This window comes from Coregonus clupeaformis, unplaced genomic scaffold, assembly GCF_020615455.1.
Source record: "Coregonus clupeaformis isolate EN_2021a unplaced genomic scaffold, ASM2061545v1 scaf0195, whole genome shotgun sequence".
Classification (NCBI taxonomy): Eukaryota; Metazoa; Chordata; class Actinopteri; order Salmoniformes; family Salmonidae; genus Coregonus; species Coregonus clupeaformis.
Genome location: NW_025533650.1, coordinates 135215 through 157262, shown reverse-complemented (window position 1 = coordinate 157262; position 22048 = coordinate 135215). Strand labels below are relative to the sequence as shown.

Genomic DNA, 22048 nt, shown 5'->3' with positions numbered 1-22048 from the left:
GTTAAATAGATTCTGGTCATTTTCATGGCAAGTCGGTTTTAGATGGATGCTGTGAAGTTAGTCTCGTGTGCCTGAAATGGATCGCGGGCGCCACTGAGATGTATAAATTAACGGTGAGCGCGCCTTTTTTTGTTGACGCTCACCAACGTGCGCGCACTTGCTACTACATCACAAGTTTCCGCCCTCTTCCCTTGCTGGCCAATCACCTTTCTTCCCCATCAACTTCATTCTTCCGGTGTTATGGCCGCTTGCAGCGTAAGAGACGAGTGTGAAATGTTATGATTATGGAAAGTTGTCGGTGAAACCGGTGAATTAAGGATGGTCGTGACCGTGCTGTTACGGTTTCCCGTCTGTCGGCCGTCAGTTCGGGCAGTGCTTCGCTCTCAGAGGCACTATAGCAAGGTGTGCAACCTTATCAAACCGTGTTCTGATATGAAATGTAGCTGTACTGACCAGCTGAGTACAGTATCATTGGATTGTGTAGCTAGCCTTCTCCAAATAAGTGGCGTAACATTTTCCTATGATAGGTGTGGGCGTGTCCTCTGACAAACCATTGGATGGATCTATGAATAGCCCTGAAGGTGTTATGACGGCCAAACAAGACTGCACGATAATCTGTCATGTAATTTGTGTCTCTCTGTGTGACCACAAGGGGTTTTTGAGGGGTGTTTGGTTAAGCTTATTATTGGGTCCTCTCTCTCTCTGAAATATGCAACTACTAATGTATGTATGTATGTATGATCATAATACCATACGTTTTGTTATGAATTCCATATTGTGCGAAGATTTGCATCTATAAGGATTACATGGTAATAGTATAATCCCGTTGTCTGTATTGTTGTTCATATTGACCCCTGTGCTCTCTTCTTTCCTATTCTCTTGTTTCCTACTTTCTCCTCCCCTCTGCCTCTAGATACAGGCGTCCTCTGCTCTGTCTGAGCGTGTGCGGGTGTTTGAGTCTCTCAGAGAGAGACGGGGCCAGCCGAGGACAAGCGGCACCACAGAACAGGCCCTCAGCGTCCGATTGGCTGATGGCAGGACGGTGAAGGGCACCACAGGAGTGACCACGCCCTCACTCATCGCCCAGAACGCACGGTTAGCCTCTCAGACGTGTGTGTGTGTGTGTGTGTGTGTGTGTGTGTGTGTGTGTGTGTGTGTGTGTGTGTGTGTGTGTGTGTGTGTGTTGATTCAGAATCCTAAAAGTCAGCGAAGGGTTATCCCCAGTGCTTGACTTGGAATGAAATAGTTGCTGGTAGTTATTTTGAGTGCCGGTACTGTTTATATTTTGGTGAAGGAACTCGGCAATACCTTTGAGCTAATATTCAATAAGAGGTGCAGGAACTCAAGCAGCAGAAATGTTGAGGTGCCGGTACTCTGCTCCAGTGAGCTCCTTTCCAGGTCAAGCACTGGTTATCCCTCAGAACACATGTGCTGCGTTTAAACAGGCAGCCCAATTCTGATATTTTTTCCACTAATTGGTCTTTTGACCAATCACATCAGATCTTTGCACATCAGATATTTTTCAGAGCTGATCTGATTGGTCAACAGACCAATTAGTGAAAAAAATATCAGAATTGGGCTGCCTGTCTAAACGCAGCCTTAGTAACTCCCTGGGACACCTATGTGTCCCATCTGTGTTTGCTTTCAGATTGGAGTTTGGTCAAATTGGATAGGTGTAAGCAAACATACATTGACATTATCTCTAACTCTCCATGTCTGTGCAGTGTGAAAGGTGCTCTAGTAAGCAGGGTGAATGGAGAGCTGTGGGAGCTGCTTCGCCCCCTGGAGGCTGACTGTGAACTACAGCTACTGGGCTTCGACACCACAGAGGGCAAACAGGTACTTACTAAGAACATTCCCTCAATCATCTAACCCAATAGAAGATCTTACATGTGGAGCAATCAAAGATGCAGAAGTTGACCTCTTCTCTCTCTCATCTCCTCTCGCTCATCTCTTTCATCTTCTCCCTTTCTGCCTCCCTCTCTCCCCCAGGCAGTGTGGAGGACAGGAGCGTGTGTAGTGGGGGGGGTGTTAGAGGGGGTGTTTGGGGCAGAGGTGTGCAGAGAGGGCGTGTCAGAGTCTGGCCTCTACTGTGACCACCTCCTGGAGAACAGGTAAGACATTTCCCTCTATATCATATAATTTATAATAATATATGTCATTTTGCAGACGCTTTTATCCAAAGCGACTTACAGTCATGCGTGCATACATTTTACCCCACTAACAATCTACTCATCGTGTGGCGCCTCTTTTAAGACAGAACAGCTACTTTGAGGGAGGGAGGGAAGGAAGGAAGGAGGGATGCATTTGTTTTCTAACAGGGACCCTGACCTCTCATTCTTCACCTTTGACCTCTGACCCAGTCTCCTAGTGCTCAGTAGGTTCCCCTGAGCTAGGTAGAGGAGAGCTGAAAGGAGGCCACAGTCTCACCTACTTTCTGACTCTCCCACGCCCACCACGTTTTTGACCTGTCTGAATGAGGATACATACATACATACATACATACATACACACATACATACAGTGGGGAGAACAAGTATTTGATACACTGCCGATTTTGCAGGTTTTCCTACTTACAAAGCATGTAGAGGTCTGTAATTTTTATCATAGGTACACTTCAACTGTGAGAGACAGAATCTAAAACAAAAATCCAGAAAATCACATTGTATGATTTTTAAGTAATTAATTTGCATTTTATTGCATGACATAAGTATTTGATACATCAGAAAAGCAGTACTTAATATTTGGTACAGAAACCTTCGTTTGCAATTACAGAGATCATACGTTTCCTGTAGGTCTTGACCAGGTTTGCACACACTGCAGCAGGGATTTTGGCCCACAAACTCCATACAGACCTTCTCCAGATCCTTCAGGTTTCGGGGCTGTCGCTGGGCAATACGGACTTTCAGCTCCCTCGAAAGATTTTCTATTGGGTTCAGGTCTGGAGACTGGCTAGGCCACTTCAGGACCTTGAGATGCTTCTTACGGAGCCACTCCTTAGTTGCCCTGGCTGTGTGTTTCGGGTCGTTGTCATGCTGGAAGACCCAGCCACAACCCATCTTCAATGCTCTTACTGAGGGAAGGAGGTTGTTGGCCAAGATCTCGCGATACATGGCCCCATCCATCCTCCCCTCAATACGTTGCAGTCATCCTGTTCCCTTTGCAGAAAAGCATCCCCAAAGAATGATGATTCCACCTCTATGCTTCACGGTTGGGATGGTGTTGTTGGGGTTGTACTCATCCTTCTTCTTCCTCCAAACACGGCGAGTGGAGTTTAGACCAAAAAGCTATATTTTTGTCTCATCAGACCACATGACCTTCTCCCATTCCTCCTCTGGATCATCCAGATGGTCATTGGCAAACTTCAGACGGGCCTGGACATGCGCTGGCTTGAGCAGGGGGGCCTTGCGTGCGCTGCAGGATTTTAATCCATGACGGCGTTGTGTGTTACTAATGGTTTTCTTTGAGACTGTGGTCCCAGCTCTCTTCAGGTCATTGACCAGGTCCTGCCGTGTAGTTCTGGGCTGATCCCTCACCTTCCTCATGATCATTGATGCCCCACGAGGTGAGATCTTGCATGGAGCCCCAGACCGAGGGTGATTGACCGTCATCTTGAACTTCTTCCATTTTCTAATTATTGCGCCAACAGTTGTTGCCTTCTCACCAAGCTGCTTGCCTATTGTCCTGTAGCCCATCCCAGCCTTGTGCAGGTCTACAATTGTATCCATGATGTCCTTACACAGCTCTCTGGTCTTGGCCATTGTGGAGAGGTTGGAGTCTGTTTGATTGAGTGTGTGGACAGGTGTCTTTTATACAGGTAACGAGTTCAAACAGGTGCAGTTAATACAGGTAATGAGTGGAGAACAGGAGGGCTTCTTAAAGAAAAATGAACAGGTCTGTGAGAGCCGGAATTCTTACTGGTTGGTAGGTGATCAAATACTTATGTCATGCAATAAAATGCAAATTAATTACTTAAAAATCATACAGTGTGATTTTCTGGATTTTTGTTTTAGATTCCGTCTATCTCAGTTGAAGTGTACCTATGATAAAAATTACAGACCTCTACATGCTTTGTAAGTAGGAAAACCTGCAAAATCGGCAGTGTATCAAATACTTGTTCTCCCCACTGTATATACATACATACAGTACCAGTCAAAAGTTTGGACACACCTACTCATTCCAGGGTTTTTCTTTATTTTTACTATTTTCTACATTGTAGAATAATAGTGAAGACATCAAAACTATGAAATAACTCATATGCAATCATGTAGTAACCAAAAAAGTGTTAAACAAATCTAATTATATTTTATATTTGAGATTCTTCAAAGAAGCCACCCTTTACCTTGATGACAGCTTTGCACACTCTTGGCATTCTCAACTAGCTTCATGAGGTAGTCACCTGGAATGCATTTCAATTAACAGGTGTTAACTGTACATACAGCTGAAGTCTGAAGTTTACATACACTTAGGTTGGAGTCATTAAAACTCGTTTTTTTCAACCACTCCACAAATGTATTGTTAACAAACTATAGTTTTGGCAAGTTGGTTAGGACATCTACTTTGTGCATGACACAAGTAATTTTTCCAACAATTGTTTACAGACATATTATTTCACTTATAATTCACTGTATCACAATTCCAGTGGGTCAGAAGTTTACATACACTAAGTTCACTGTGCCTTTAAACAGCTTGGAAAATTCCAGAAAATGATGCTTCTGATAGGCTAATTGACATCATTTGAGTCAATTGGAGGTGTAACTGTGGATGTATTTCAAGGCCTACCTTCAAACTCGGTGCCTCTTTGCTTGACATCATGGGAAAATCAAAAGAAATCAGCCAAGACCTCAGAAAAAAAATTGTAGACCTCCACAAGTCTGGTTCATCCTTGGGAGCAATTTCCAAACGCCTGAAGGTACCATGTTCATCTGTACAAACAATAGTACGCAAGTATAAACACCATGGGACCACGCAGTGGTCATACCGCTCAGGAAGGAGACTTGTTCTGTGTCCTAGAGATGAATGAACTTTGGTGCGAAAAGTGTAAATCAATGCCAGAACAACAGCAAAGGACCTTGTGAAGATGCTGGAGGAAACAGGTACAAAAGTATCTATATCCACAGTAAAACGAGTCCTATATCGACATAACCTGAAAGGCCGCTCAGCAAGGAAGAAGCCACTGCTCCAAAACCGCCATAAAAAAGCCAGACTACGGTTTGCAACTGCACATGGGGACAAAGATCGTACTTTTTGGAGAAATGTCCTCTGGTCTGGTGAAACAAAAATAGAACTGTTTGGCCATCGTTATGTTTGGAGGAAAAAGGGGGTGCTTGCAAGCCAAAGAACACCATCCCAACGTGAAGCACGGGGGTGGCAGCATCATGCTGTGGGGGTGCTTTGCTGCAGGAGGGACTGGTGCACTTCACAAAATAGATGGCATCATGAGGAAGGAAAATTATGTGGATATATTGAAGCAACATCTCAAGATATCAGTCAGGAAGTTAAAGCTTGGTCGCAAATGGGTCTTCCAAATGGACAATGGCCCCAAGCATACTTCCAAAGTTGTGGCAAAATGGCTTAAGGACAACAAAGTCAAGGTATTGGAGTGGCCATCACAAAGCCCTGACCTCAATCCTATAGAAAATGTGTGGGCAGAACTGAAAAAGCGTGTGCGAGCAAGGAGGCCTACAAACTTGACTCAGTTACACCAGCTCTGTCAGGAGGAATGGGCCAAAATTCACCCAACGTATTGTGGGAAGCTTGTGGAAGGCTACCCGAAACGTTTGACCCATGTTAAACAATTTAAAGGCAGTGCTACCAAATACTAATTGAGTGTATGTAAACTTCTGACCCACTGGGAATGTGATGAAATAAATAAAAGCTGAAATAAATCATTCTCTCTACAATTATTCTGACATTTCACATTCTTAAAATAAAGTGGTGATCCTAACTGACCTAAGACAGGGAATTTTTACTAGGATTAAATGTCAGGAATTGTGAAAAACTGAGTTTAAATGTATTTAATATGCCATTTAGCAGACGCTTTTATCCAAAGCGACTTACAGTCATGCGTGCATAAATTTTTTGTTTATGGGTGGTCCCGGGGATCGAACCCACTACCTTGGCGTTACAAGCGCCGTGCTCTCCCAGCTGAGCTACAGAGGACCTGGCTAAGGTGTGTGTGTGTGTGTGTGTGTGTGTGTGTGTGTGTGTGTGTGTGTGTGTGTGTGTGTGTGTGTGTGTGTGTGTGTGTGTGTGTGTGTGTGTGTGTGTGTGTGTGTGTGTGTGTGTGTGTGTGTGTGTGTGTGTGTGTGTGTGTGTGTGTGTGTGTGTGTGTGTGTGCCTTGCAAAAGTATTCATCCCCCTTGGCGTTTTTACTATTTTGTTGCATTAAACCTGTAATTTAAATGGACACACACAGAGAGAGAGAAGCAGTACTAACCCCTGGTCTCTCTCCCAGTGCCCTGTCCCTAGCTGAGCTGGAGGAGAGATGCAAGGAGGCCGCTGGCCAGAAGCTTCCTCTCTCCAGACTGGAGCTGAACACACAGGAAGTTACAGAGCTCTTCCAGGTCAGAGGTCACTGGCTCTGTTTGTCTGTCATTGGCTGCATCTGAAATGGCATCCTGTGTCCCTATATAGGGAATAGGGTGCCATTTAGATGTGACATTAGCTGGCATTACAGTTATGGCCCACAGTATTCTAGAATGTAGGTGTGTTGCTCGGCTCCTACCTGTAGCAGCTTCTGGAATTGACTGTTTACATGTGTTGTCTTTAACCACTGCCTGTAATGGTCATCATCTAGGAATGTCTCTAATTCAAGGGGTGTGGCCGTGATACAATAGCGTGTGTGTGTGTACTAACTGAGTGTGTTCTGTCATCTAGGACAGAGCTCTGAGACTCCAGTTGATTGAAGAACAGATGAGTGGTCCTACTGTCACAGTGTACAGGTTTGTTGCTCAACATTTCACAGCCTGATACAACACATACTCACCACATGGTAACGCTACAGTCATGGTCTGTGTTTTTAAAGAGAAATTACTGGATACTAGGATGACATGTCCATCTCTTCCTGTTCCGTGTGTGGGTCAGGTGTGGCGACAGCATAGGAGTCTGCAATGGTCCTCTCCTCCCTCACACTGGTCTCCTCAAGGTCTTCAAGATGCTGCAGGTACGTGTGTGTGTGTGTGTCAGCCTCCCTGCCTGTATATCAGTTCAGTGAGGAATATACAGTTCTTGTCTTCTCCTCATGACATCTAAACTACGCTGGACGTAAAACTCAATGTACAGGATTAAAAAAAGCACAAGATAAATGGGTTTCCATCGCATTTTCATCTCTACTGATGGTTTTGTCACAAACAATATAGCGAATGTGCCCACTCTGGTATTGGCACGTGTGCTGTAGCCAACAGCTGGCAGATACAGTGTGGGAATAGTTTACATGATGAGATTATTATGGACAAAAGAGCGAGATTATTTTGATTTGTAAACGGCAGCCAAGCATCAGACCCTTGATACACTATTTGAAAGGAGCATCAAGCTCATCACCTTGCATTCACCACCCTTTGAAGTTCATTATAACTTATTTAATCTGTACTCTAATAAACTGCATGCTTTCCCGACGTGTCGTAGTGGGAGGACCACACAGACTTGTCATCACGTGACTCCAAGTTTACTTCGATATGATGGTTGTTATATAAATATTTGCGCATAAAAGCATTTCCACCGCCATTTAATTATATCTCATAATTAATTTTACAGACACAAAAAGATCCCACCTTGTCTAGTGTATTTTGTTTTGTCTACATTTGGAAAGTTTACAGGGAAATGTTTCCATCAGGCCTGTAGTGACATGTTTTATCCAATATGTACTTTACTCGCATAAAAAGGTTGAATGGAAACCTGATTACTGTTTAACTCGTAACATGGGCTGTGACATTACCATGCAATATAGCCATTAACTCTGACCTCTTCCTGATATTAATGTATAGTGGGACTGCGCTGGTAATTGACAGTCACTTGGCAGTCACTGGCCAGTTAAATGATGCACTGGAGACTAACAAGTCAGAACAACATGACACACTGAAGACAAGCGGAACAAAACGCTGCTTGTTTTTTTCCTAGAAGCGTTAGAGTTGTAGCATGGTAACCCGTGATGCCAACCATGACCTATTTGCTAGCGTTGAGCAATTAGTGCTTGAGGTCTGTTCGGTTTCAGTTTGATTCTACAAAAATAATTGCGCTTTTCGGTTTCAGTATTTGTTTTTGTGATATTAAATGCACTATGCATTATGTGGGTTGAATGCTGTAACAACAACACAATACAATTCCTATGATGGTAGAATGCCCTTTACTGCTTATCACTTATTAACCATCATTTATTCACATTACTTTACTTTAGTAAAATATTTATTTTATTTTATTACAAGTCATCTCATCTCTATAGAGCTGCTGCCTATGCTCTGTGACAAAATCACTATTTTAGTAGTTCTTCAAAGTAAATAAGGCATACTTTTATGACTGCTGAATACCAACTATCAATCACTTATATAATGGATTTTCAGGTAGAGATACCTCACGAAGCATCTGCTCTATATCACTCTTGATCGCCCGTTCTCTCTTTTCTCTATGTCTGCTCCACACAAACCGGACAAGTAGGCGGGTGCGCAATGGATTATGGTCATTGTAGTTAATTACCACGTTTTCTGCACTAAACTATGTAGAATATTGGCCTGTTGGAAACTACAACTCCCTACTACATCGCACAGTTCAGGCATGATCTGATTTATCTCTAGAGAAACTGCATCGAGCTCACAGAAGAAATTATGAACTAAATGGAATTCAAATAATTGAACCGACGTTGGTCAATTAGCTGTTTGGTTAATCGCTCAGCACTACTAGTTGCTTTCATGCTGTTGTGTTGTGCTGGGGAAAGTGGAATTTCCATACTGGTGTTGTACTGGTCAGAATGGAATTTCCACTTTCCACGCTGGGAGAGCAATAGCCATTGAAACAATACCAGAAGCAGGATGTTGTGATTGTAATGGCCAGTTTCCTGCCCCCGCCAAGTCAAATCCTGTCAATCTCTATTGTCCCAAGGGGAAACGCAGCCCCTACCCATTATCTGTAGAGCAGTGGTTCCAAAATGGCGGCTATGGAACAAAGATGGCCGGGACATACCGTATATATACTGAACAAAAATATAAATGCAGCATGTAACAATTTCAAAGATTGTACTGAGTTACAGTTCATATAAGGAAATCAGTCAATTGAAATACATTCATTAGGCCCAAATTTATGGATTTCACATGACTGGGAATACAGATATGCATCTGTTGGTCACAGATACCTTAAAAAAAAAAGGTAGGGCTGTGGATCAGAAAACCAGTCCTTATCTGGTGTGACACATCTCCTTCGCATAGAGTTGATCTCGTCACGGTATCTCTGTGCATTAAAATTGCTATTGATAAAATGCAGTTGTGTTCATTGTCCATCCTTAGCTTATGCTTGCCCATACCATAACCCTATCGCCCCCATGGGGCACTCTGTTCACAACGTTGACATCAGCAAACCACTCACCCAATCAACACCATACACGTGATCTGCGGTTATGAGACTGGGTGAACGTACTGCCAAATTCTCTAAAAAGACTGCTTTATGGTAGAGAAATGAACATTCAATCCTCTAGCAACAGCTCTGGTGGACATTCCTGCAGTCAGCATGCCAATTGCACGCTCCCTATAAAACTTGATACGTCTGTGGTGTTGTGTGACAAAACTGCACATTTGAGGGTGGCCTTTTATTGTCCCAAGCACAAGGTGCACCTGTGTAATGATCATTCTGTTTAATCAGCTTTGTGGTATGCCACATCTGTCAGGTGGATGGATTATCTTGGCAAAGGAGAAATGCTCACTAACGGGTGTAAACAAATTTGTGCACATAATTTGAGAGAAATAAGCTTTTTGTGCATATGGAACATTTCTGGAATCTTTTATTTCAGCTCATGAAACATGGGACCAACACTTTACATGTTGCGTTTATATTTTTGTTCAGTATATTTCTCTCTTCTGCTACTCTCTCTTTCTTCTCTGTCCCCCCCTCTCGCTGTTCAGGTGTCTCCCGTAACGTTGACCAATCCTGTTGGCTCGTCAGGTGTGATGCGTGTGATGGGTGTGGCCTTCCCAGGAGAGAGGGAGAGGGAGGAGTGGGAGAGGGAACAGGAGGAGGCACGGAAGAGAGACCACAGACGCATCGGCAAGGTGAGGTGGAGAGGGAAGAAAAAAGATCTAGGTCCAATACGCATAGAAATATAAACAACTGGAGACACCCGTCCTTTTTGGAGACTGGTTATTATTGGCACGGCAGCGCTACTGTAGCTAGCAGAATAGTGTAGAAGCTATTGCTAACTAGCGAACTAAACTATTTTAGTAGGCTAGCTAAGCATCTTGGCTAACTGTGAGGCATGTGCTACGGTGTCTCCAAAATGGAGCGTATACTGATATGGTAACGTGTGTATGTGTTGCCTCCAGGACCAGGAGCTGTTCTTCTTTAATGACGTCAGTCCTGGAAGCTGCTTCTTCCTGCCTAAAGGAGCTCACATCTACAACACACTCACTGACTTTATCAAGGTAACACACGCACACACAAAGACGCATCACCATTTTTATGCTGGAATTATTATTTATTTGTATTGATATAAAATATAAAATGGACAGTAACATACACACAAACGTACTATACTTACCAATCCTATCTTATTAGCTACTACTTCTACAAAATACATCCAAGATTCACAGGAAGCTCTGCAGCCAACTCCAACACCCCCGGAATGGCTTGTAGTTTTTCCCATCTCTTCATCAGAAAAAAGCCACTTGTCTCCTGGGCCCAGTTTTTCAAAGGTTATTTATCTGTATTTTGCCTATCGGATAGTGTTAAATGCATAGAAATAGAGTGAATAGAACGGTGAAATCATTCACTTGAATTAGGAGTCCCGTTACGCTTATCAACCAAACATTCTAAATTCAAACATTCTACCAACTTCGCTTTGGTTGACTTAGGGTGCGTTCGTAAATTCACTCTGGCTATCTACTCCGATTTCAGAGCACTCGTCTGAGTGTGCCAGAGCACAGAATAACTGATGAATTTACGAACGCTCAACACCCGTCGAATATGATCTGTGTCAGTAAGCGTCGGCAAAAAAAGCGTAAGTAAATTGTTGCCAGCAGCACAGTTACAGTCACCAATGCTCTTGATAACATGAAAACAACCTAACCAGCTCTGCTAGGGTGAGTAAAATGGTCAGAGTGAGTGTCCTCTCACTTGTGTCTGGAAGTAGCTAGCAAGCTAGCCAACGTTAGCCAGTTAGCTTGGGTGCTTGACTGCCGTTGTGTGGTCAGAACGCTCGGATCAACCCTACTCCTCGGCCAGAGCGTCCAGTGTGTGCTCTGAACGCTCCGAGAGCGAGACACTCTGAATTTACAAACGGACAATATGACAACGCTCTGAATTTACAAACGCCCAGAGCACGCTCTGGCACTCCAAAGTGAATTTACAAACACACTCTTAGTATTTTTAAAATGATTTTAGAATGGCCACGACAATCAGCAAAGTACGCTTGCACGTACACACACACACACACACACACACAGCCGCTCATTCAGACATCTTTACCCTGACAGTAACCTCAGGACACTCCTGTTGTGGTCAGTAGTCAGGAAATCACCCCAATTACTACACTGTGACTGTCTGTTCTCCAAATAACCATGGATAACACACGAGCACACCCACATACATATACACTCAGACACACACATAGAATAAATCTGTCTGTAATAATTAAGTTGTTACATCTCTCTCTTCCTCCCTTTCTCTCCCCCCTTCTCCATGACCCCTCTTCCTCCCCCTCCCTCCCTCCTCCCTTCCTTCTGTCCACCCCCCCCTCTTCTGTCCATACCCCCCCCCAGACTGAGTACAGGAGGCGTGGCTTCAATGAGGTTGTGACCCCTACTCTATACAGCACTGCATTGTGGGAGCGTTCGGGTCACTGGGAACACTACAGTGAAAACATGTTCACTGTGACCGGTGACACACACACCTACGCACTCAAACCCATGAACTGCCCTGCACACTGGTGAGAACACACACACTTACGTTCTCGCTCATACTCAGCCCCACACGTTGGTCAGGACGTCTCACAAACACCTCTCTCTGTTTCAGTCTGATGTTTGAGCAGCGTGTAAGGTCATGGAGAGAGCTCCCGTTGCGTTGGGCCGATTTCGGGGCTCTGCATCGGAACGAACTGTCCGGCGCTCTGGGTGGTCTCACCCGGGTCCGCAGGTTCTGCCAGGACGACGCACACATCTTCTGCACTCCTGAACAGGTACACACACACACAAAGACAATTCCTGTCATTTGAACCTTTTTGGATATTTGTCTCACATTTTCCACCCCGGAAAGTCCTAGGACAGCAGACAGTGGGAGAAAGTGGGATTGTATCCCTGACTCCCCCAATGATCCCCTCATCCCATTAAACCACATACACACACACACACACACACACACACACACTTGCGCTTATACACACACTGATTCACATGATATTGTGAGGTTTGTTTTCCACTCTGGCTAATCCAATCACTGGAACACTTCACTGGAACAGTCAATATATCAACTGTTCCTCCTCACTCATCTCAGAGTTAACCCTTAACCCCTAAAGCCCTGGAGTAATCTCTGGGTTAACCCTTAACCCCTAAAGCCCTGGACTCATCTCTGAGTTAACCCTTAACCCCTGGACTCTCCAGTTTCACATCTGTCTATTTATAATGTATTTTACAATATTGTATTTACATTCTCTATTCTTCTGTCTCCACCACTCTGTCCTCCTTATCTGGCTGTACTCCTGCCCCCCAATCCCTTCCTCTGCCTCTCTTTCTCCCTTCACTCTATCCCCCCCCTCCCACTCTCTCTCTGTCTCTGTCAGTTGGAGGAGGAGATCATAGCGTGTTTGGAGTTTGTGAGGAGTGTTTATCGAGTGTTTGGATTCTCCTTCCACTGTCTCCTCTCCACCCGACCTACACCCTGCCTGGGGGAGCCTGCACTGTGGGACCACGCTGAGCAGGTACACACAGACACACACATACAGACAGATGAACACAGAGCCAGCTGTGTAAATGTGTGTTTACTGTCCCACAAGTGAGGCTATAAATCACAGTACATAGCCTCCTCTACTGTAAGCATAATGACATCACATAATGAGAGACACTTATCCAATCAGTGTTGATATATGGCCATGTGGATGTAACAGAAAGTCAAAGCCCTGTCTGTTCTGTGGCTGCTGTCTATGCTCCCTGCCTCTCCCTGTGTGGATAAAAGCTCAGGAAATGAACAAAGAGAAGAGAAGCTCAATTAAGAAATAAGATCATTTTTCTCTGTCCCACTTTCTTCCCCTCTTCCCTCTTTCACTCCCCACCCCTCCCTCTTGTCCCCCCGCTCTCCTCTCTCTACCTCTCTCTGTCTCTTTCTCTCTGAGCAGCAGTTGGAGAGGAGTCTGCAGCAGTTTGGAGAGCGCTGGCAGCTCAACCCAGGAGATGGAGCGTTCTACGGGCCAAAGGTCAGTTACACAGGACCCTTCTGTCTGAACGTTGTGTAACGTTGTGTAACGCTGCACCCCCCCTGAACAGAGCCCTGTTATTAACACTCCCACATCTTCCTGTTGTCCTAGATTGACATCCAGATCAAGGATGCCATTGGTCGACAGCACCAGTGTGCCACCATCCAATTGGACTTCCAGCTGCCAATCAGATTTGACCTTCAGTATGTGGGGTGAGTCAGTCATCTGTGTCAGTTTAACCTGTGTGTTCTGGGATGTTCCCTGATGCAGCTTCTGCTCTTATCTAACTGATACATGTAATTGGATTGCATGTGGTTGGAAACATTGTTATTAGACTGAGGGGAATTTAAAGCTAGAATCCTTAGTTGCTACATCCATTTTTGGACTAATTTGATTCTTGAAGAATATGTTATGCCTCATGTTCTTAGTTCAACTGTCGTACCCCATCAGAACCCCAAATATAAGCTTGTTTTACGCCAATGTTTGTAAACAACATACATGTAAACACACTGTATAGCCACAAAACATGTTTAAAACAAATGTTTATATCATGGATGGTCAGTCCTTGCATCCATAACTCTGAATTTCAGAGTGGTTACATTTCTCCTGGGCCATCCCTTAGCTTTTGACCGAAACAGAGGCGGGGTGTCCAATTTGTTATTGTTTCAACAGCAGATTGTAGCTTTAAAAGATTGAAGTGAGCCTCATTATTAAGCACATGCTGCACCAGTTTATTTTCTTCATGCAAATCCCTCCTCTCCATCTCCTCTACCCCTCTCACCCTATTTCTCTCTTCCCTCTCCCTCCCTCTCTCTCTCTCCCCCTCCCTCTCTCTCTCTCGCTCTCTCTTTTTCTCTCTCTCTCTCTTTCTTTCTCTCTTTCTCTCTCTCCCTCTTTCTCTCCTCCTCTCTCTCTCCCTCTTTCTCTCTCTCTCTCCTTCTCTCTCTCCTTCTCTCTCTCTTTCTCTCCTCTTTCTCTCTCTCCTCTCTCTCCTCTCTCTCTCTTTCTCTCTCTCCCTCTTTCTCTCTTTCTCTCTCTTCTCTCTTCTCTCTCTCTCTTCCCTCTCTCTTCCCTCTCTCTCTCTCTCTCTCTTCCCTCTCCCTCGCTCTCTTTCACCTTCTCTCGCTCTCTCTCTCAGGGGGGATGGAGAGACCCACAGACCAGTGATGGTCCACAGAGCTGTTCTGGGATCACTGGAACGCATGATCGCTATATTGGCCGAGAATTTTTGGGGGAAATGGTGAGAAGAGTGTCTGTCCGTTTGTACATCTGTGATTTGATAATAATATAATATATAATATGCCATTTAGCAGACGCTTTTATCCAAAGCGACTTACAGTGCATACATTTTTTTTTATTTTATTTTTTTTGTGTATGGGTGGTCCCGGGGATCGAACCCACTACCTTGGCGTTACAAGCGCCGTGCTCTACCAGCTGAGCTACAGAGGACCACATGACCCATTCATCTAAAATGATACAGTTTCAATGTTTTGGTTACCCACATTTCTCTTCCTCTTACTCACTCAGTTTCTCTTTCCCTTCTGTCTCTCTCAGGCCTCTGTGGTTGTCTCCAGCGCAGGTCATGATTATTCCTGTAGGGGGAGGTAGTGAGTCGTATGCGCAACAGGTCAGTACTCATCATATTAGATCTGGGGCCGTATGTATCAAGCATCTCAGAGTAGGAGTGCTGATCTAGGGTCAGTTTTGCCTTTTGGATCTTAATACTTAAGATTACATGAACAGGAGGAACCTGGTCCTAGATCAGCACTCCTGCTCTCAGACACATGATACACATGGCCCCTGTACTGCAGGCTGAAATCAAACCCCCATACACGCGACCAAACACAACATCACTCAGCACATATCAAAAGCTGTATCCCTCAGTGACTCAAAGATCGAAGGATAATCCAAACACTGTACCCACACACCATTCATCAACACTCTGAGAAGGACTTGATTTGAGGGTAATTTTGTGACCAGGTTTTAGTTTATTTAACACATGGGAACCAACAATGAAACACAGCTAGGTACGTACATGCCACTACTCACATATCAATATTTTCTGCAAGTTACATCTGTCACATGATTAATGAGCCAGCAGCAGCTAAGACCAGACCCAGCAGATGACATGTAATATAGACATGTAATGTTGGACATTTAAAGCCTCAGAGGCCTTTATCAGGACACGGATCCTGTTTCTCTCTAGACTTGTCTTGTAAAAAGCCTGGCAGTCACAACATTGACGATACATCCTCCTGTATGTAATGTATATGTAGCCCCAGGGGAGGAGAGTATCAACACTGCTGATCTGGGGTTTGTCATGATGATACATAGACAGGTAATACAGCCACCAGAGTCTCGGCCCTCAGGGTGGAATTTAAAAGGTGCCGTCCTTACTGTTATTCTACCGTAGCCTGGTTCCTATCTACTCTACCACCACTGTGAGTGATGTGTGTTTTGCTCTTGTTAAGGTGGTCCGACAGTTCCGCGAGGCCGACTTCATGGCTGACGTGGATGATGACCAGGGTGCCACCTTAAATAAGAAGATCCGCTCTGCACAGCTGGCCCAGTACAACTACATATTTGGTAAGAGTGCGTGGGTGATCACGGATGAGATTACTGTAGATTCTAAATGAACTGACACAGCTTGTAAAGATGTTAATTCAATAATTGTTTATTTCTCTCTTTCCGTGTGTGTTCTGTGTGTGTGTCCAGTGGTAGGAGAGAAGGAGTGTGTGAGTGGGACAGTAAGTGTGAGAACCAGAGGGGGGAAGCAGCTAGGGAGGAGACCGACAGAAGAGGTCCTGGCATCACTCACACACCTACGAGACACACGGAGCAACCTGGATGACTTCTAACACACACACACCTGTTGTAGATGAAGAATTGCTCACTGTACTTTTGTAATAAAATATAATATCTTAATTTATAAAACTCTTCTGGATGTCTTTTGAACACTCTTTCTCTGTGCTTGCATGCGTGTGTGTGTAACTATCATTATGGACATGGTCATGTTAATGGGGCTGTTGTGTATGTAAGTGTTTCATTGTGCAGCACTGGTTGGAGAGACGTCCGTTTTATCAGGGTTTTCAGGCAACAGTTGTGATTGGTTGTTAATACTCCTTAAATCAACTCACCCCTGTTATGTAAGACTGTGTTATCACTATCAGAATAGAAACCCCTCCATACCTTTAAAAGACTGGAAGAAGACAGGCAGGATATGCAGGGAGCGTGGGGGGATTTGGCTAAAATAGGAGAGGGAGCTGTGTGTGTTTAGTGGAAACAGGAAAGGCAGAACGAAGGTCGGAAGGTTTGAAGTTTTTCCCTCTTTTAATTGAGAGGGGGAGCGACGGAACGGAAAGGACATGAGTCACAACAGTGACAGAACAGCTAGGGGAGACAGGGAGGAGGGGGGTCATTATAACCCGGAGAGTGTGGGGGGGGGGTCACAGATCAAACACAGACTAGACTGGACAAAGAATCTCCTCAACAAAACGGCTATTGGCCAAAGGCGGCGGTTTTGTGTGCTTAGTTCTATGCGAGCACTTCACTGCCGAGACAGAAAGAGAGGGAGACCGAGAGGAGGTGAATTGGGTTCAGGCCAGGGGCTTTTGGTGTGTATCGGTCCCCAGAGCCAGACACTGTAAGTGGGTGACCAGACCGTGAGCATTCCCAGAGGAGGAGAGGCTGGACTTGGCCCCACGTTCCAATCACACAGATTACCGGTCACTCGATTAAAATGGACCAAAGAATAAAGCTTATTTCCAATACGCAGGATAAAAAGCCTCAAATTCCTTGTACCCACTCTCTTGATTGACTTTTGTTCTCTGAAATGTTTAAAGTTGGGGAGTTGTTTGGTGCGATAAGTGTTCCACAGTAGTTCCAAAGTGGTGACATAGACCATTAGTATCAGTGAACACTCCCAACACCATTAGTATCAGTGAACACTCCCAACACCATTAGTATCAGTGAACACTCCCAACACCATTAGTATCAGTGAACACTCCCAACACCATTAGTATCAGTGAACACTCCCAACACCATTAGTATCAGTGAACACTCCCAACACCATTAGTATCAGTGAACACTCCCAACACCATTAGTATCAGTGAACACTCCCAACACCATTAGTATCAGTGAACACTCCCAACACCATTAGTATCAGTGAACACTTCCAACACCATTAGTATCAGTGAACACTCCCAACACCATTAGTATCAGTGAACACTCCCAACCCCATTAGTATCAGTGAACACTCCCAACACCATTAGTATCAGTGAACACTCCCAACCCCATTAGTATCAGTGAACACTCCCAACACCATTAGTATCAGTGAACACTCCCAACACCATTAGTATCAGTGAACACTCCCAACACCATTAGTATCAGTGAACACTCCCAACACCATTAGTTACTGATAACTACAAGCCTAACAGTCAGTCACACTCCTCTCCTTACAGCATTTCCCCCCCCCTCTCTCTACTCTCTCTTTCTCCCTCTCTTCTCTCTACTCTCTTACATCCTCCCTACTCTCTCTCACTGTACTCTCTCTAGTTGCTTTCTCTGAACACACAAAGCAATCCTTCATTTGACAGTTCGAGTCGCACAGAGTTCATTCTGAAATTATTTTTAGCCAGGGGGGTTGAGAGAGAGAGAGGTGGGTGGGTGACGTTAAAGAAAGACCATAACACAGGGACCCGCTGAGGTAGGTGTAGATCACTGTCTCCAGTCAAAGGACCGCCTATAGGCTATAATGTAAAATGTCAATAGGGCTATAGGAGGACGAAATTAAATATTAATTTGCTTAGGGGGGTTGTTTATAAATATAGTTGGTAGCCTACAAGTCGTGGAGGTACATAAATGACCCAGGATGCGTCCCAAATGGCACCATATTCCCTATGTAGTTCACTACTTTTGACCAGAGCCCTATGAGTTCTGGTCAAAAGTAGTACACTATAAAGGGAATAGGGTCCCATTTGGGACACACTCCAGTTTCAGGTCATTCATATCCTTTCTGTGGGAGGCAGGCAGGGTGGCAGGGTGACCGTGACCAGAGGAAGACAAACAGAATGGTGGTGTGACGTCCTCTTGTTCTCTTCTGCTGGTATCACTGAGAACCTGTCAGACAATGATTGGTGGGACGCTGACCTCCTGAAATAGACCCCTGTGCTTGGACTCCCTTTCCCGTCCACCTCGGTAAAAGTAACCTCCCTGTGTGTGTGTGTGTGTGTGTTTGTTTAACTATCTTTGTGAGCACCAGAAGTCCTCACAAGGATAGTAAAACAAGGAACATTCGGTGGAGACATTTTGCCGGTCCCCATTTTGCTGGTCCCCACAAGGACAAATACTATTTTAGGCTTAGGGGTTAGGTTTAGGGATACAATTAAGGTTCGAATTAAGGTTAAGGTTTGGGTTAGATTTAGGGTTAAGGATTAGGGAAAATAGGACTTTGGATGGGAATCAATACTTTGGTCCCCACAAGGATAGCAATACAAAAGTGTGTGTGTGTGTGTGTGTGTGTGTGTGTGTGTGTGTGTGTGTGTGTGTGTGTGTGTGTGTGTGTGTGTGTGTGTGTGAGAGAGAGCCGGAGAGAGAGGGTTTGCTGCCAAGTGTCCTGAAAACAATAACAGGAGGTCTGTTGGCCTCTGCAGCAAACAGTGACAATGACATAGCAGTCAAGAGACCTCTCTCTCGCTCTCTTCTCTCTCTCGTGTGGGTGGGCATGTAGGTTTGCTGGGAATGTTTGGATAGGGGCAAGCCAATTAGTGAAGGGAATGTTATTATTATTTCTGATGGGTGTGTGTGGTGTAGGGAAGACACACACACACACTTAGTTGTAGCGGTATAGCTCACTGTTACACGCTCCAGTTGCCCAGCTTCAGTCCCATGAAAGGAATTCCTTATTGAGAAACAGACTGGGGGAATAAATGAGCTGTAAGGATTCTACTGGAGACATACCAAACCATGGACCCACACACACACACACACACACATACACACACACACACATAGAAGCCCACTCCCCTCCACACACACCTCTCGCTCTCTCTCTCTCTCAATTCAATTCAAGGGGCTTTATTGGCATGGGAAACATATGTTTACATTGCCAAAGCAAGTGAAATGGATGAACTGTAAATATTACACTCATTTCCAAAAGTTATCTTTCTCTCTCTCTCTCTCTCTCTTTCTCCAATAAATATTTCCCAACTTCTGTCCTGATCTAGTTGCAGAGGAGGTTTTCTCTAAAGTATTTATTTGATCTGTCCTTCTCTCCCAGTCAGCCGGTCGGGCCTCTAATCCTCCAGTGTGTACTAAACACCTTTCCCTGGAGCTGTTTGCTTTACATCTGGCCCTGCATATAGCCAGTAATGGATGCACCCTCACACACTCTCACTCTCACGCACACAAACACACACACACACATGGCCTGTGAAGATTTCATGCCCGTGGAAGCATACACACACACAGACACACACACACACACACACACACACACACACACACACACACACACATACACACACACACACATAGAGACACACACATACACACACACACACACATTCAGACACACGTATACACACACACATACACACACATGCATACACACACACATATTTACGCTTGCACACACACTCACCCAATGAAAGTGCCAGGTCTGGAGAGGCAAAACACACACACACCTCGGTACAGTGAGGTACAGTTCTAGCTCTGGCTTCACTTTGCTCTCAAATATGTCTGCTATGTTCAACAACACACAGCTGACCTGATTTCATATCCTCTTCTCAGCAGAGAGAGAGAGACAGAGGAGGAGAGATGGAAAGAAATAGTGATTTGACAGGAGCAAGGATCGAAGTCAAAAAGAGAGAGTGTGTGCGTGCGTGTGTCCGTCAGCCCGTCTGTCTCTTCTTTCTAACCACCCTGTGAGAGAGGCGTTTGGTTTATTTTCTCTCCCCAGCGTGGTGAGATGATGCCAGGAGGGAGAGCGAGTTCTCTTCTCAGTTCACAGGGAGGTGAGGAGGCGAGGAGGCTTGGACTAGTTTAGGAGACATGGAGAATAAACCTGCTTTCTGCCTCTTTATAAATAGTTGGAGATAAATTCCAGCTTAATGAAAGAGAAAGAGAGATGGAAGTGGAGGGTTATAGAGCGAGAGAATGAGAGATGGAAGTGGAGGGTTATAGAGCGAGAGAATGAGAGATGGAAGTGGAGGGTTATAGAGCGAGAGAATGAGAGATGGAAGTGGAGGGTTATAGAGCGAGAGAATGAGAGATGGAAGTGGAGGGTTATAGAGCGAGAGAATGAGAGATGGAAGTGGAGGGTTATAGAGCGAGAGAATGAGAGATGGAGAGTGGAGGGTTATAGAGCGAGAGAATGAGAGATGGAGAGTGGAGGGTTATAGAGCGAGAGAATGAGAGATGGAAGTGGAGGGTTATAGAGCGAGAGAATGAGAGATGGAGAGTGGAGGGTTATAGAGCGAGAGAATGAGAGATGGAGAGTGGAGGGTTATAGAGCGAGAGAATGAGAGATGGAAGTGGAGGGTTATAGAGCGAGAGAATGAGAGATGGAGAGTGGAGGGTTATAGAGCGAGAGAATGAGAGATGGAGAGTGGAGGGTTATAGAGCGAGAGAATGAGAGATGGAAGTGGAGGGTTATAGAGCGAGAGAATGAGAGATGGAGAGTGGAGGGTTATAGAGCGAGAGAATGAGAGATGGAAGTGGAGGGTTATAGAGCGAGAGAATGAGAGATGGAAGTGGAGGGTTATAGAGCGAGAGAATGAGAGATGGAAGTGGAGGGTTATAGAGCGAGAGAATGAGAGATGGAGAGTGGAGGGTTATAGAGCGAGAGAATGAGAGATGGAAGTGGAGGGTTATAGAGCGAGAGAATGAGAGATGGAAGTGGAGGGTTATAGAGCGAGAGAATGAGAGATGGAGAGTGGAGGGTTATAGAGCGAGAGAATGAGAGATGGAAGTGGAGGGTTATAGAGCGAGAGAATGAGAGATGGAAGTGGAGGGTTATAGAGCGAGAGAATGAGAGATGGAGAGTGGAGGGTTATAGAGCGAGAGAATGAGAGATGGAAGTGGAGGGTTATAGAGCGAGAGAATGAGAGATGGAAGTGGAGGGTTATAGAGCGAGAGAATGAGAGATGGAAGTGGAGGGTTATAGAGCGAGAGAATGAGAGATGGAGAGTGGAGGGTTATAGAGTGAGAGAATGAGAGATGGAAGTGGAGGGTTATAGAGCGAGAGAATGAGAGATGGAAGTGGAGAGTGAGAGAAAAGAGAGACCACCGGTTTTGAATTTGGCTGTGTGAGCTGGTGCCAACCTGTGTGGAAAGCCCTCGTGTTCTGACATCCGATATTTCTCATGTCGCTATCCAAATCACACTCATGGCTGGAGACACTGGAGATTTATGTGGCGATTAGAGGGACAGAATATTGAGAGAAGA

At 44.9% G+C, this 22048-nt stretch overlaps 1 protein-coding gene across 2 annotated transcripts; it reads left to right on the top strand.

The window, feature by feature from the left end:
* Positions 1–206: 206 nt before the first annotated feature.
* On the top strand, positions 207–16532 carry LOC123484096 (threonine--tRNA ligase 1, cytoplasmic-like). 2 transcript variants are annotated; one of them, XM_045214069.1, is made up of 18 exons: positions 207–402; positions 920–1095; positions 1725–1839; positions 1993–2114; positions 6458–6566; positions 6880–6944; positions 7087–7165; positions 10107–10253; positions 10524–10622; positions 11958–12124; positions 12211–12373; positions 12974–13111; positions 13526–13603; positions 13715–13815; positions 14742–14843; positions 15158–15230; positions 16075–16189; positions 16319–16532. In XM_045214069.1, exons 1-18 carry the CDS (start codon positions 319–321, stop codon positions 16459–16461), a joined length of 2076 nt encoding a protein of 691 aa, XP_045070004.1. In that variant the 5' UTR covers positions 207–318; the 3' UTR covers positions 16462–16532. The 2 variants fall into 2 exon arrangements, with proteins under 2 accessions (XP_045070004.1, XP_045070003.1); XM_045214068.1 differs by having other exon boundaries at positions 914–1095.
* The last annotated feature ends 5516 nt before the right edge of the window (positions 16533–22048 follow it).